Raw genomic sequence first — 13,499 nt, forward strand, 5'->3', positions numbered from 1 at the left:
TCATTTTTTTTGGCAGTCTTCAAACCTATCGCAAACCCATCGCTGGCAGTTCCAACTTTTTACTAACAGTTCTTCAGTTCCGCTGCACTACTGTGAGTTTGATTAGAAAAGAAGAAGAGCAAACCTGGTTTCGATCGATCTCTGCACCATCGAACCATCAAGGAAAGAAGAAGAGCATAAGAACACCACCATCTCCATCGAAGTCCTGGTTTAGATCGATTTCTGCACCATCGAACCATCAAGGAAAGAAGAAGAGCAGAAGAACACCACCATCTCCTTCGTAGTCCTGGTTTCGATCGATTTCTACACAGTCGAACCATCGCCTCCGCCTTTAGCCTCTACCATCGCCTCTGCCATCGAACCAGGTAACCCCCTCCTAAATCCCGTCTCCCTTCTTAAACTGCCCTTCTAAAACCCATTAAGCTGGCCCTTCTAAAACCCATTAAGCCTGGACCAAACCAGACCATATTTCTGAACCATATTTTGTTCCCATAATTAAGCCCACTTGAACCATTCCTATTTTATTTTATATATATATATATATATATGATGTTTCAAGGGTTCATATTTTTCAGAATTTATTTGTTTTAGTAGAAGAAAAAAAAAAGAGAAGATCTGTTTGAGTTGTTTGGCTATTGCATTCTGGCAACATTTCGTTACTTCGAAAGGGTGAAGACTGAAGAACTACAGATAATTTTGTCAACAAAACAACTTTTGATGATACTCCTGCTTCCACTGGCTCCGAACATTACCCCACTCTTCATTCTCTTTCCGTGAGATTTGATGGAACAAATTATTTGATCTGGTCTCGCTCTGCTTACCTGACTATTGCTGGAAGAGGACTAGTTGGATACATTACGGGCACCACTATTAAACCCACTACCGCAGGTGTTTTACAGGATAAATGGATATCAAATGACTCCTTTATTATGTCATTCCTTTTGAATTCCATACAATCAAATATTGCCCGGGGTTACCTATTACTTGATACTGCAGCCCAAATCTGGAAGGCTACTACTGAAACCTATGGACAGTTGGGGAATGATGCACAGGTTTATAAGTTACGAAAGAAGCTTCATGAGACTACCCAAAAGGAACTGACTGTGGCCCACTAATATGCTGAGTTGCGCTGTCTTTGGCAAGAGTTGGATCATTATGGGGATTATCATCCCACTAACCTAGATGATGTGACTACTTATAAGAAGCACATTGATAAGATTTAGGTATATGACTTCTTAGCAGGTTTGAATGTGGAGTACGATCAGATCAGAGTGCAAGTCTTAAGTCGTTCTCCCTTTCCTACACTAGAACAGTCTTATGCTCTTGTTCAGTGTGAGGAAAGTCGTCGATTAGCCATGCTTCATACTCCTATTATGGAGAAATCAGCCTTACAGTCTGTTCACACTAAATCTGATCCGGCTAAGGAGATTCTCAAGTGTGAGCACTGTCACAAACCATATCATACCAAGGCAAATTGTTGGAAATTGCATGGGAAGCCTGCTGATTTTGAGCAAAAACGAGCACAAAGAAAGGGAAAACCAAAGGCTAATCTCTCTGAGACAGTTTCCACCACACCCTCTGCAGACATTGGTTTTTCACAAGAGGAGTTCGCTACTCTGCGACATATTATGCAGTCTTCTACCGCCGGTACAGCTTCGAACACTGCTTCCTCTACTACCCATACCAACTCCTACCTTGCTACTTCAGGTAAAACTTTTACAGGCTTTCAAGCTTCTTCGGTTTCTACTCCTTGGATCATTGATACAGGAGCCACAAATCATATGACAGGTTTATCCACCTCTTTCTTTCAATATTCTCCAACTTCTGGAAAGGATAAAGTTCGCATTGCAGATGGCTCCTATTCTTCCATTGCTGGAAAAGGGACCATTCAGCATTCTCCATCACTTTCTTTGTCTGAAGTTTTACATATTCCCTCTTTCTCTACTAACTTCCTCTCTATCAGTAGTCTTACACATGACTTGAATTGTAAAGTGACATTTTTCCCATCTTACTGTGTCTTCCAGGATCTGGTCACGGTGAAGGAGATTGGACATGGTAAACTAGACAATGGACTTTATTTGCTCGAGCCAATTGGAGGATCTACTTCTGCTTTGACTACATCTTTTAATCCGGTCCATTCGGTAATATCAGACCTTCATCAGTGGCACCGTAGGCTAGGTCATCCCCCTCTAGGAACTCTTAAGAAAATATTTCCTTATTTGGTTTCTTCTTGTAATGAGGATAATTTTTTTGTGAAGCCTGCATTTTTGCGAAGCAGACTCATTCTACCTATTTACCTTCTCTTTATAATAGAAAACCTGTTCCTTTTATGCTAATTCATACTGATGTGTGGGGTCCCTGTCGATGTGTGCCTATTACTGGCCATAGGTACTTTATTACTTTTATTGATTGTCACTCTCGTTCTATATGGATTTATCTTTTAAAACAAAAAAATGAGGTTTTCCAATGTTTTCGTGATTTTCATAATATGATTAAAACTCAGTTCAATGCCATTGTGAAGATCCTTCGCAGTGACAATGGCACAAAGTATATTGATGGTGAATTTCAAAGATATCTCTCTGACTCTGGCATAATACATCAAACCAGTTGCGTTGATACAGCTGCCCAAAATGGGATTGCCGAAAGGAAGAATCGGCATCTCTTAGAGATAGCCCGTTCCATTATGATTGCTATGAATGTACCTGACCAATACTGGAGTGATGCTATACTCATTGCTTCTTACCTTATGAATAGGATGCCCAGTAGGATACATGGTTTTAAATGTCCTAATGAGATTCTTCAAGGAGCCTCTTCTTTTGTTATTCTCCCAAAGGTTTTTGGATGTGTGTGTTATGCTAGAATCACAGCCCACCAGAGTAAGCTGGCTCCCCGCGGCCTACGCTGCATATTTTTAGGGTATTCTGCTACTCAAAAAGGGTACAAATGTTATCATCCTCCTTCCAGGAAAACCATTGTATCCATGGATGTAATTTTTCATGAGTTTTGCCCTTAATATACACCTCTCCAGGGGGAGAGTCCTAGAGAAGAGGTGTTCTTTCCGAATCTAGATCTTCCTATCACACACAACACAACTTAAGAGTCTCAAAAGAGTTTCCTGACTTTTATTGGAGGTAATCTAGTTACTGTACTTTTATTGGAGGTAATCTAGTTACTTGGAGAAGTAAAAAACAGAATGTGGTAGCTTTATCTAGTACTGAAGCTGAATATAGAGCTATGGTTCGTGGAGTTTGTGAGCTACTATGGTTGAAAGGCTTGCTGCAAGATATTGGAGTCCAAGTTCCAAACCCTATGATGTTATATTGTGACAACAAAGCTGCTATTAGTATTGCTAATAATCCGGTGCAACATGATCAAACTAAGCACATTGAAATTGACAGGTTCTTTGTCAAAGGAAAGTTGGAACAAGGGCTTAGCTGCATGCCTTTTGTAAGATCTGGAGACCAACTAGCAGATGTTTTCACTAAGGATTTGAAAGAAAGAGATTTCCTTCCTATTGTAGGCAAGTTGGGCATGAGTAATATCTATGCCTCAACTTGAGGGGGAGTGTTGGATTCTATTAGGAGTCTAATAAGAGTTTGTATAGGAGTTAAATTAGAGTTTGTATTCATGTAAAATTCTATTCCTTGTAATAGTATACTTTCCACTTAATTATAAATAGAGGGCTTGAGATCATTGATCGATAAGCCATTCTACCATCATTGTCTTTCACAATAGATTCTCTTAGGAACGGCAAAGGTCTTAATTTTCTGGCCACCATCAAGAATGCCATTCCTCCTTCTACACCCTTCTTGAAACCAAGTTCCTTAGGAGAATGCCCATACCACCACGCCTCTTCAATTGTCCCCATTTGATCCTTCCATTCCCCAACTAATGTATGTGAATTTTATTGGACTCCTCTAACTTCAGTTACTCTCTCTTCCTCTTCTGCGCAATTCATCCTCTTTCAGCTCTCTTTCAATTCCACAACTGACTCTTCGCTCACAATCATTTATGCTACACAAAAAGCCTTGGACCAAATTCCTCTTGGGTCTAATCTCTTCCACCTCATGTCCTCTATTGGTTCACTAGGTATTTTCAATGTCATGAGGTTTGGTCATGAGAAAATTCGAGCCGCCACCTTGAACTTTATAAGGTAAGGTTCCCATCCACCCCCTTTCTTTTACCTAGCACAAATTGGAGAGTTGGAAATCCATTGGTTGCTTTCTCACTGACAAGGCTTGGGATTCTCTCTTCCCAGGTCCCATGCCAACTTCCTCCTCCTTGGTATGGCAGATCACAACCCTTGCCATTTTCATATCCAATTATGCTCCTATTTTGGGCCCAAAGTCTTCAAATTCATTTCCAACTTCCTTCCCACTAATATGAAACTTGGAACAAACCTGTCTGATGCTCCTCCCTGTTGCTTCTTGTTTTTAGGGAAAAAAATTAAAAAAAAAGCCTAGAAATTCCAAAGTTGCTCTGGAGTTTGGATTTCTTCAAACTTTAGCAACAAAACTCCAGGGTGGCCTCCTTTTGTACAAGCTTATATATCTTATTTGAATAGAAAGACCAAGAGAACCATATCCAACTACTCCAGACCATGGTTATTAAAGCGGCAAAGCGGTTAAAGCGATTGGGGCTCCGTCTTGGCGATTAGGCGACTAAGCGGCGCTTAGGTGGCAATAAAGCGACCAAATCGGTTTAGTCAATATTTTTAATATAACTACTTTTAAACTACTTTTTATAATAAATTAAAGTACTAAACAAACATTCAACAATCACATTCATAAAAATATAAATAAAAAAACATTCAAGAATCACAATTATGAAAAAATGTGTATATTGAGCAATATAGTGATTCATAAAATGGAGCACAATTTCGTTATAAACTTATAATGTCATCGTTTTTTATATAAGGAATTCTTTGAATTTAATTTGTCTATTTGTTTGCCGCAATAAATTAATGGATTACCTTTTTTATTATTCTGAACAATCCACCGTCTAATCACTCGCAAGTTGCAAATCCGAAATGAATAACAATATTATTCATATATAGTTTAGTGAAATTATTTTTAACATGAGTTCATGACTTTTTTATAAAATATACATGAATAATATTCGAATTGGAATCAAAATTGATGTATCAATTTTTCCCTTTTTTTAACCAATCAGTGCTGACATGATAAATTAATAGATCTCATTATTCCAATTTCCAAGTATTGTTTATTTAATGATTCATTGATTATCAATGTTGAATATGGCTCACGCTTCACATTTTGTTGCCGACAAATACTTTGGGCCTTGGAGTTCATTTGCAAATTGGGTCTCGATTCCGAAATGGCTCACATATTTAATTTATATACGGCATTGTAGAATAAATGATGATTAAAAAAATAATAATAATATGCACAAATTACAAAATGTAAAAAAAGCGACTGCTTTAGCATCTAGGCGGCAATATGGCGTAAAAGGCGGCAAAGCGGTAGTGCCTAAGCAAAAAAGCGGCAAGAAATCAGACCGTTTGTTTTGCGGTTACATTTTAAGCGGTTAACAAACCGCTTTGTCGCCTAGGCGCGCCTAGGCGGACGCTTTAATAACCATGCTCTAGACACACAAATGTAGATGGCAGAAAACCTAGAATGCCCTTCTTCTAAGTTCAAATAATAGGTGTTACACCTCTAAGAGGTTGGCATTAGCCGGCAAACTGGGTGGTGAAAGCCATCAAACCATTAGGACAAAGTCCCATCTTAGTTTGATATGTTCAGGAGGAAGGAATAGATTTATTGACTGCTACAACCTCTGGGACACCAATGAGGGTCCCAAGATACAATGACAAGGAAGCAAGCAACAAAGACTAAGAGTAGCCAAGACTTGACTATTAAAGAACATATCTTTGGAAAAAGGTTTGAAACTTATTGGCATAATGAAAAGGCTAAGTGTCCAATAGTGGTATAAGTCTTCTACCAAGTAGTCTGAGACCTGGGAAAAGGAAAAACTCAGAATCCAAACAAACCAACAGAAAAAGCTGAAAGTTGGATTGAATTTCCTTTCTGCAAACTAATACTAACCTCAAAGACTGACAAAAACCGTAAGGTTGGATTTGAAATAGTTTTAGGAGTACCAGATATAAAATAGGAGACTTTTGAGTAGCAGAATAAGACATGGACCGAGAACTTGGGTTGAGTTCTCCAAGACAATTCTCACCGACCTCAAAAGATGGGCTTAAGCTAATAAGTGGACAAGCCTGCCGCAACTGGTAGATATACTGGAATTTTAACTCTAAAGAGGGAAACCACTAGTTCTGAAATCAAGGCCTAAGGATGTTAATACCGGTACATGGTTGACCACTAATAATAAGAACTAGATCTGAAATCAGAAACCATACAAAACCAGAGACTAGAATTGGAATCAGAAGTTGTAGTAAAAAAACACAAATAACATGACATGTATTGAAGAACACAGTTTAATGAAGATACCAAAGCTTCCCACCAGCAAACCAGAATCCCTTTGCCAAGTTTCATGCCATTATCCACAGAATCACACAGCTTTACAAGAGCAAACCAATCTCATAAACATCAATATCGTAGCAGCTCTTGGCTCCTAGCAAGGTTTGTATAGAGACATCAAATAAGATCATACCCTTAATAGGACAGTTAAGTCTCATCCACTTAAAAGTCTAACTAAATGAAATCACAGTTGAACAAGCTTAAAAAGCAACTGAAATAACTCATTTAAAATTATAAGTCCATCAATCGGGCTGGGCCTCCCAGCAAAGAGCTTGGCCTGAAATGGGGGGCCTACTGCTCCTTTTCTGCTTGCTGGAATACACCTTCAGCTCCTGCCCCGCATCAATTGGGTAGCCTGACCACTATTTGAGGGCTCATCCCAACTTTGTACCTTGTTTGTTTGACAAGATTTTACACTTATTCCCAAACCCACCCCTGGTACCAGTGAAGACAAAAGAGCAAAGAGAGTTTCTTCAAACAAATTAATTTGTTGACCAGCTTAATAATTGAAAAAGTAGCAATTAGCATCCCTGTATACTTTAAAGCACACTATTGTCATACCTTGACCTTTTTGTCCTTGGGGCCAAATGTATACGACGCATATACCCCAGCCTGCTTTCGCCTGCAATGGAAGGAGCTACTCTGAGAAACTTGCGGGCATCAGACTTCAAAAGATGTAATTGGTGAGGTATGCAAACCATGTTAGAAGCTACCCTTTAAGAATTACAAAATTTTAAACATCTCAATCTAATCCAGACTTATATAACATATCTGAGTAAAGGGTGCAGAGTGTGGACCAAATCATCGTATAAAGTCAGTATGTAGTGGAACTTAAACAGGACATCTGCTGGTATTTATTTTCATAGATCTTAAAATTGATATTATTGAGATCCAACGGATGAAGATACCCAACCGTGGGCTATCATGTGGTTCATCCAGAAAATCTAATAGAAGCCTCTGGCTAATGTTCTTCCCACTAAATTCCTTCCCAGCATCATTCAATCCATAATCATGGTCATCCCATGTGCCAATCACCTGTAAAATTTACCATTAATAGGGCTCGTGAGTAAACCATTAGGCAGCATGAAAGGAAACTGCAATAGATAACAAAGAATCACTACACTGTTGCCTCTTTTTTTCCACATATTACTGTAATATTTTGAAAGCTGAGCACACTCTTCTCTGGATTTGACTTTAAAAGTATGAGGAAAGCACCTGAATTTTCTCACGAATAAGAGAATATCCTGAATTGTTTTTGGCCTTCTTGTATCTGGACTGCAGCTCTTCCTCTGAGGTGGGAATGAACCTAGGAGTATTCTTCCATGGCCCAGAAGTCCTCTCCTTTCCAAATATTTTAAAGGGGAGCTTAGTGTCTCCATAAATATTGTCCCCCAACCAAATAAAAAGCTGAGGATTGAACTTGTTGATTGCATTCCAAATGGGCTGCAGACAAACAATAGGATTCAAATGTTTATTGAAGTTAAAGCAGAACACCTATGCCTAACCAGAGGCCTTCCATTGCTTCAAAGACCAGTGCACTTCATCAAAAGGCCAAGGAATAGGCTAATATGTTGAACATTTATACTAATAGATTCTAATGATGTCAACTGTCTTGTTCAGACATGAATTGAAATTAGCATTAATAAAAGTGAGATCAATGGCTGAAAGTACCAAAGAGGATTGCCAGTTAAAGGAAGATGCTGGTGTTGGCGTTTAATTAGAGAAAGCATGTCATAAAATGCCGAGTAAGATTATCAGGTAGACTTTGGTAAACAGAGGTCGTCAAATAGCAACCTAAAAACTGGAAACCGGGGAAAATATGGTGAGAGAGAGAGGGGGGAGAAATTGAGAAGAGGAGCTGCCAAAGTTGAAGAATTTCCTAAACAGGTTACAATCAATCTAGAACCCCTACCCAGTAATCTTTAAAAAAAAAAATCAAATCTATCCCACTTATGTCTTTCCTAAAATAAACACAAAGAAATTTTTTTTTTGGATGAATAAATAATTTAAATTACGAAAAAGGAAAACAAAGCGGCCTTTAAGAGGAAGACCGAAGAGAAGAGCTAAGACCCCAGAAGACAACAATAAGTCTGTTCTTTAGAGTATCATCAATCAAGGGTAGGGGGGAAATTACAAGTCTAGAAGAAACATCAAAGAAGATGGCATTCTAAATCATATCTTTGGAGCGAGATTTGGAAGTCCATCTTTGGAAATTATGCTCCCACCAAAGATGATGGACAGTGGCACAAAACACGATCTTACCCAGTTAAAAGGTCAAAAAAAAAAAATATTAAAGAGAGAAAAGGAAAAAAAACAAAAAAAAGTGTCAACTTCAATGTGTTTTGTACACTCATGGAACACTAGATTACATGCCATGTGATGGAAGCTTGATTGTCACAAAATATTTTCATTGGTTCACTGACAAGAAGTCCCAGCTCAAGAAGAAAGGATTTCAGCCGCATTAACTCTGCAGTGGATTGGGCCATTGATCTACTCAGCTTCTAAACTTGATCGAGCAACAGTGAGCTGCTTCTTGCTTCGCCAAGTAACAAGGTCGCCACCCACAAATGTGCAATATCGAGTTGCTGACCGTCAAACATCATCTGCTCCTGCCCAGTCTGCATCAGAAAATCCTATAACATCAATATGACCATGCGAAAGGTCATCCCTGTCTGGGTGCCTCTTTAAGATACCGCAGTATAAAACAAACTGCTTCCCAACATATTTGTCCAGAGAGTGCATGAATTGGCTAACCATTCCCACAGCAAAGGATATGTCTGGCCAAGTAACTCTTAGGTAAATTAGCTTCCCTACTAACCTCCTATACTGATAAGGATCTAAAACGTCTTCATTATCAGCGATGCCAAGCTTTTTAAGAGGATCCATAGGGGTATCAACTGTTTGGCAGCAAGAAATCCTGTTTCAGATAGTAAATCAAGCAATATATTCTATGTGACAAATTAATTCCATTCTTGCTCCAAAGAACTTCAATACCTAAGAAGTACCAAAATGGACCTAAGGCCTTCATCTGGAAATGGCAATGAAGACAAGTTTGTGCCTCGACTATACTCTTAGCATCATTTCCAGAGATGACGATACCATCAACATACACCACAAAGAACACTATATGTGAATTCCAGCAGTGAACAAACACATATTGATTAAAGTAGCATTCTATAAAAACATATTGCGTAACACCGGAGCTAAATTTTCCAAACCACACCTGAGGAGATTGCTTCAGTCCACAAATAGCCTTATGAAGTTTACACACTTTGCCTGACATCTCCACCTAAGCAACAAATCTAGGAGGTTGCCCCGTCTAGACTTCCTCTACAAGAACCCTGTAGAGAAAGGCGTTTTTAACATCGGTAAAGAGGCCAACCAAGATTGGTAGCCAAGGATATGAGAATTCTCACAGAATTGAGTCAAGCCACTGAAGAAAAGTTTTCAAAGTAGTCGATCCCATATGTCTGAGTATAGCCTCTAGCAACCAATCAGGCTTTAAGACACTCAATAGACCAATCAGGAAGATCTTTAATAGTGTAGACCCAACAACAATAGACAACATCCTGACCAGCAGGGAAATCCACAAGAGACCTTGTTTTTCGCGACAATAATGCATTCATCTTAATGTCTATAGTAGCTTTCCAACTAGGATGAGAGATGGCCTCAATATAAGATTTTGGAATTGTGTTAGTAGATAAATGAGGACATAAGGAGTGATCCAAAAATATTAGATAGGAAATCAGAAATGTATTGTGCGATGGGATATGTAGGGGGTTTAAAGGTGCAAGAGCATGTACCTTTGTGAAGTGCGACTAATAATTTTGGTGGCTCTATAGTAATAGAAGGAGGATCAAGGCTGCACCATCTTCGAGCATCCAAGGAGAATGTTGTTGCTGCTTGCATTTGGTACACCAACACTGATCGGGACTCCGTGATAGGTGTAAGTGGAATAGGTATGTCAGTGATTTACCAGGAAAAACAATAGTTAAATCATATGGAGACGAACAAAACGGAGTGTCTCCAAAGAAGGTAACATCAGCACTCACAAAATAACGATTTGAAATTGGGTCAAGACAACGGTACGCCCTCTGAATACAAGAATGTCCAAGAAAAATACATTTTAGTGAAAGTGGAGATAATTTGTTGGTTCCTGGCTTAAAGTCTTGAACAAAATACACATATCCAAAACCACACAGCAGAATAGGAAATAGTGGTGCATTAGGGTGCAAAATACAAAAAGGCATTTTATTACCAAGCACAAAGGAAGGCATCCTCCTTATAATAAAAAGAGTGAGAAGAATAGCATTACGCCAAAAATGCTTAGGGCTGAACAAAATCGCTGGATCAGGGCTTCTTTCAACTCTTTCTACAACAATAATGGTTGCTGCAACTCCCTGAATCGCATTCACCCTAAGGCTGCCCGTTGCAGCTTGAACTTCTCACTTTCGCTTAGTTCGTACATGGCAAAGAACCTCTCTACCCTAGTGATCCATCCCATCAGCTCTTCCCCTAAAAAGGTTGGCATCTCGAGTTGCCTAGGAAGGAAATCTCAGATGACTCTATTTCTCCCACTCGTTCATCCTCTGTAATCTCCGACAATTGGGGAATTACCTCAATAGTTTTCCCTTTAATAAAAAGGCCCTTAGTTCCTCCCTAAACTCCTCATTGGCCCTTTCTTCTCTTTCCACCTGTTGTGCTAAGGCCCCCATTTGACCTTGCATATTATAGGGCCCTGGGATACAGTATTAAGCTACATTAAGGAGAGAGATACGGATTTAGGATTAATTAGGGGTATAAATAAGGAAAGAGGTTAGGACTAGGGGGGATATTTTGGAGTTATGTTTAGGCAGCCGTAGGCTGAGGGGCACCGTGAGGTGTTGGGGGTGACTGGCACCATTAAAACTAGTTCTATCTTGTTAATTCAGTCGTTTGGATACTAATTTTGTTAATGAATTAGCGGGTTCTTATCAACTGGTATCAGATCAGTTCGATCCCAGGGAAGCGATGGTATTGCCATTGTTTTCAGGTGAAGAGAATGTGCAAAGATGGCTATTGGAGATCCTGTTGTTTTGCTGGGAACACCACATCGAGGGTAACCAACAGTTGGCAGTAGCTGTTCAATACTTGGAAGGAGATGCGTTAGATTGGATGTACAGGAGGTGCTGGCCGAAGTTGGATTGGGCAAGCGTCATGGAGGCCTTAACAATTGATTTCAGTGATGGGAGAAACAAGACACTCATCTCGGTTTTGAATATCGATAGTACTATGGTCGGAGCAGGTGAGAGAAGAAACGAATCGAGTGTCCATGATGAGAAACATCTTCAATTAGAATTGGGGATACTGGTCGGAAGAAGACAACCAGTTATTTGGAATCCTGCTCACTGATCGTGGAGAAGAGAGAGAAGAGAGTGAGAACTTTGGATGTCGAAACCTACCGAATTAAAGTTTCAGCAACGAGAAATCATGCCGCTATATCAAAGGTCAGCAAGAAGAAAAAGATTCGAAGGAGGCCAGAGGCAATCAGTGGAAAACTCCAGACGGCGGCTGAGATTTCTATTTGCAGAAATTGGAGAAGACGATGCCAGAGTTTAAGGGTTTTTAGGGTTGGTTTAGCTCAACTCAAACCGGTTTATAGTGTTCGTTCACACATTAAGAGCCAAGGTTCTTATAATTTGGGCCCAACTCATTTATGCAAAGTATCAAACTTAAGGCCCAAGAAAACCAAGTTCAAAGATTGGGCCATCAGTTTCCCCAAGAAACCCCCTTGGACCCAACCCATTCCATTAACCCCAACCCCAACTCATTAACCCATGTTTCTTAACCCATTCAAAAGAATTATCTTGGGCCCATTCCATTTTCATAACCCAAAGCCCAATCCATTCCATCAAACCAACGGCCAACCCATTTCTCTTAACCCATGGTTTTAAGTATTTGGACCCCACCCCTTTTAAACATCTATCATGGGCCTGGCCCATTTTGTTTACCCAAAACCCAAGCCTTCTTAGCATTAACTGGAACCCAAAAATTTCAGATGGACCAAAACCCAACCAGGAGACCAATTTAAACCATGGACTCACCAAACCAGTAGTTCGACCAAGCCAACAAAGGGGGAAACCATCGTCTTCAACCTCACAAATTATTGATAATGGAGGCGGAGCTGGAAGAGGAGGGAGAGAGGCGACGGTGCTTGAGCTATGCGTCAATCTTGTTGATGGCAACAAAAGTAATCCGCCCGAGTGGAAGACCCCTACATCTGATGCTATTTTCTCCAAGTTTCTCGTGCATTTGTTTTGGCCTTTGGTGCGCAGAACTGTACGCAAGTTTGGAACGGCAGTACCAAAGAGGGTACTCATGAAAGACCCGATGCTTCTCCTAAGTTGATTCTGCCAAAGAAGGAGAGAGATAGGGATAGGATGCCAGGACCGCGGTGTTTGACGGTACAATCATCGAAAATTCTTGAGCAATTGTTCTGAGATTCACAAAAGGGGCTTTTGGAACAGAATTTTTGAAATTTCTCTCTCACGTCGAGTCTAATCTAGTTGACATTGAGAGTATTGCCGAGGTTCTGGTGCTCAGTGTTCTCTCTCGTTGTCCTCTACCGTTTTTGTTTTTCAACTTCTTGTGGAGAGAAGCGATCACGGAGCCAACGTAACACTAGAAAACTCAGGCACTGCAAAATTGCCGATACATCTTGCGCAGCAGTACCCCTAGGTTACTCATCCATGTATTGTATTGATGTATTTTGGTTGGATAAATTGGACGCTTCACACAGCAAATTGCATGGGTTTCAGGGCAGCATTGCTTGACAAGGAGACTGAATTTGGGACTGGTTACCATTCCATAGATCTACTACTTTCAGGCTTCAGCTACATTTTGAGTCAGCTACGTTCTGTTGATGTTTATGGGAAATCTTTTGATTGTAGTAATCACACAGCAGCTCACTAGTGGTGGCAAGTAATCAATATTTCAGGTGGCAATACTAGGAGT

At 39.9% G+C, this 13,499-nt stretch overlaps 1 protein-coding gene across 1 annotated transcript in view; it reads right to left on the minus strand.

Annotated features, from left to right (window-relative positions):
* Nucleotides 1–13,499, minus strand: part of LOC149014437 (Calcineurin-like metallo-phosphoesterase superfamily protein) — a 71,754-nt gene that overhangs the window by 46,430 nt on the left and 11,825 nt on the right. The window contains 3 exon segments of the mRNA XM_089155162.1: nucleotides 7,068–7,128; nucleotides 7,420–7,541; nucleotides 7,722–7,949. Coding sequence (XP_089011288.1) covers nucleotides 7,068–7,128; nucleotides 7,420–7,541; nucleotides 7,722–7,949 — 411 coding nt within the window.

Source organism: Hakea prostrata, chromosome 5 (genome assembly GCF_041222555.1).
Source record: "Hakea prostrata isolate BN-2017 chromosome 5, UWA_Hpros_2, whole genome shotgun sequence".
NCBI classification, from domain to species: domain Eukaryota; kingdom Viridiplantae; phylum Streptophyta; class Magnoliopsida; order Proteales; family Proteaceae; genus Hakea; species Hakea prostrata.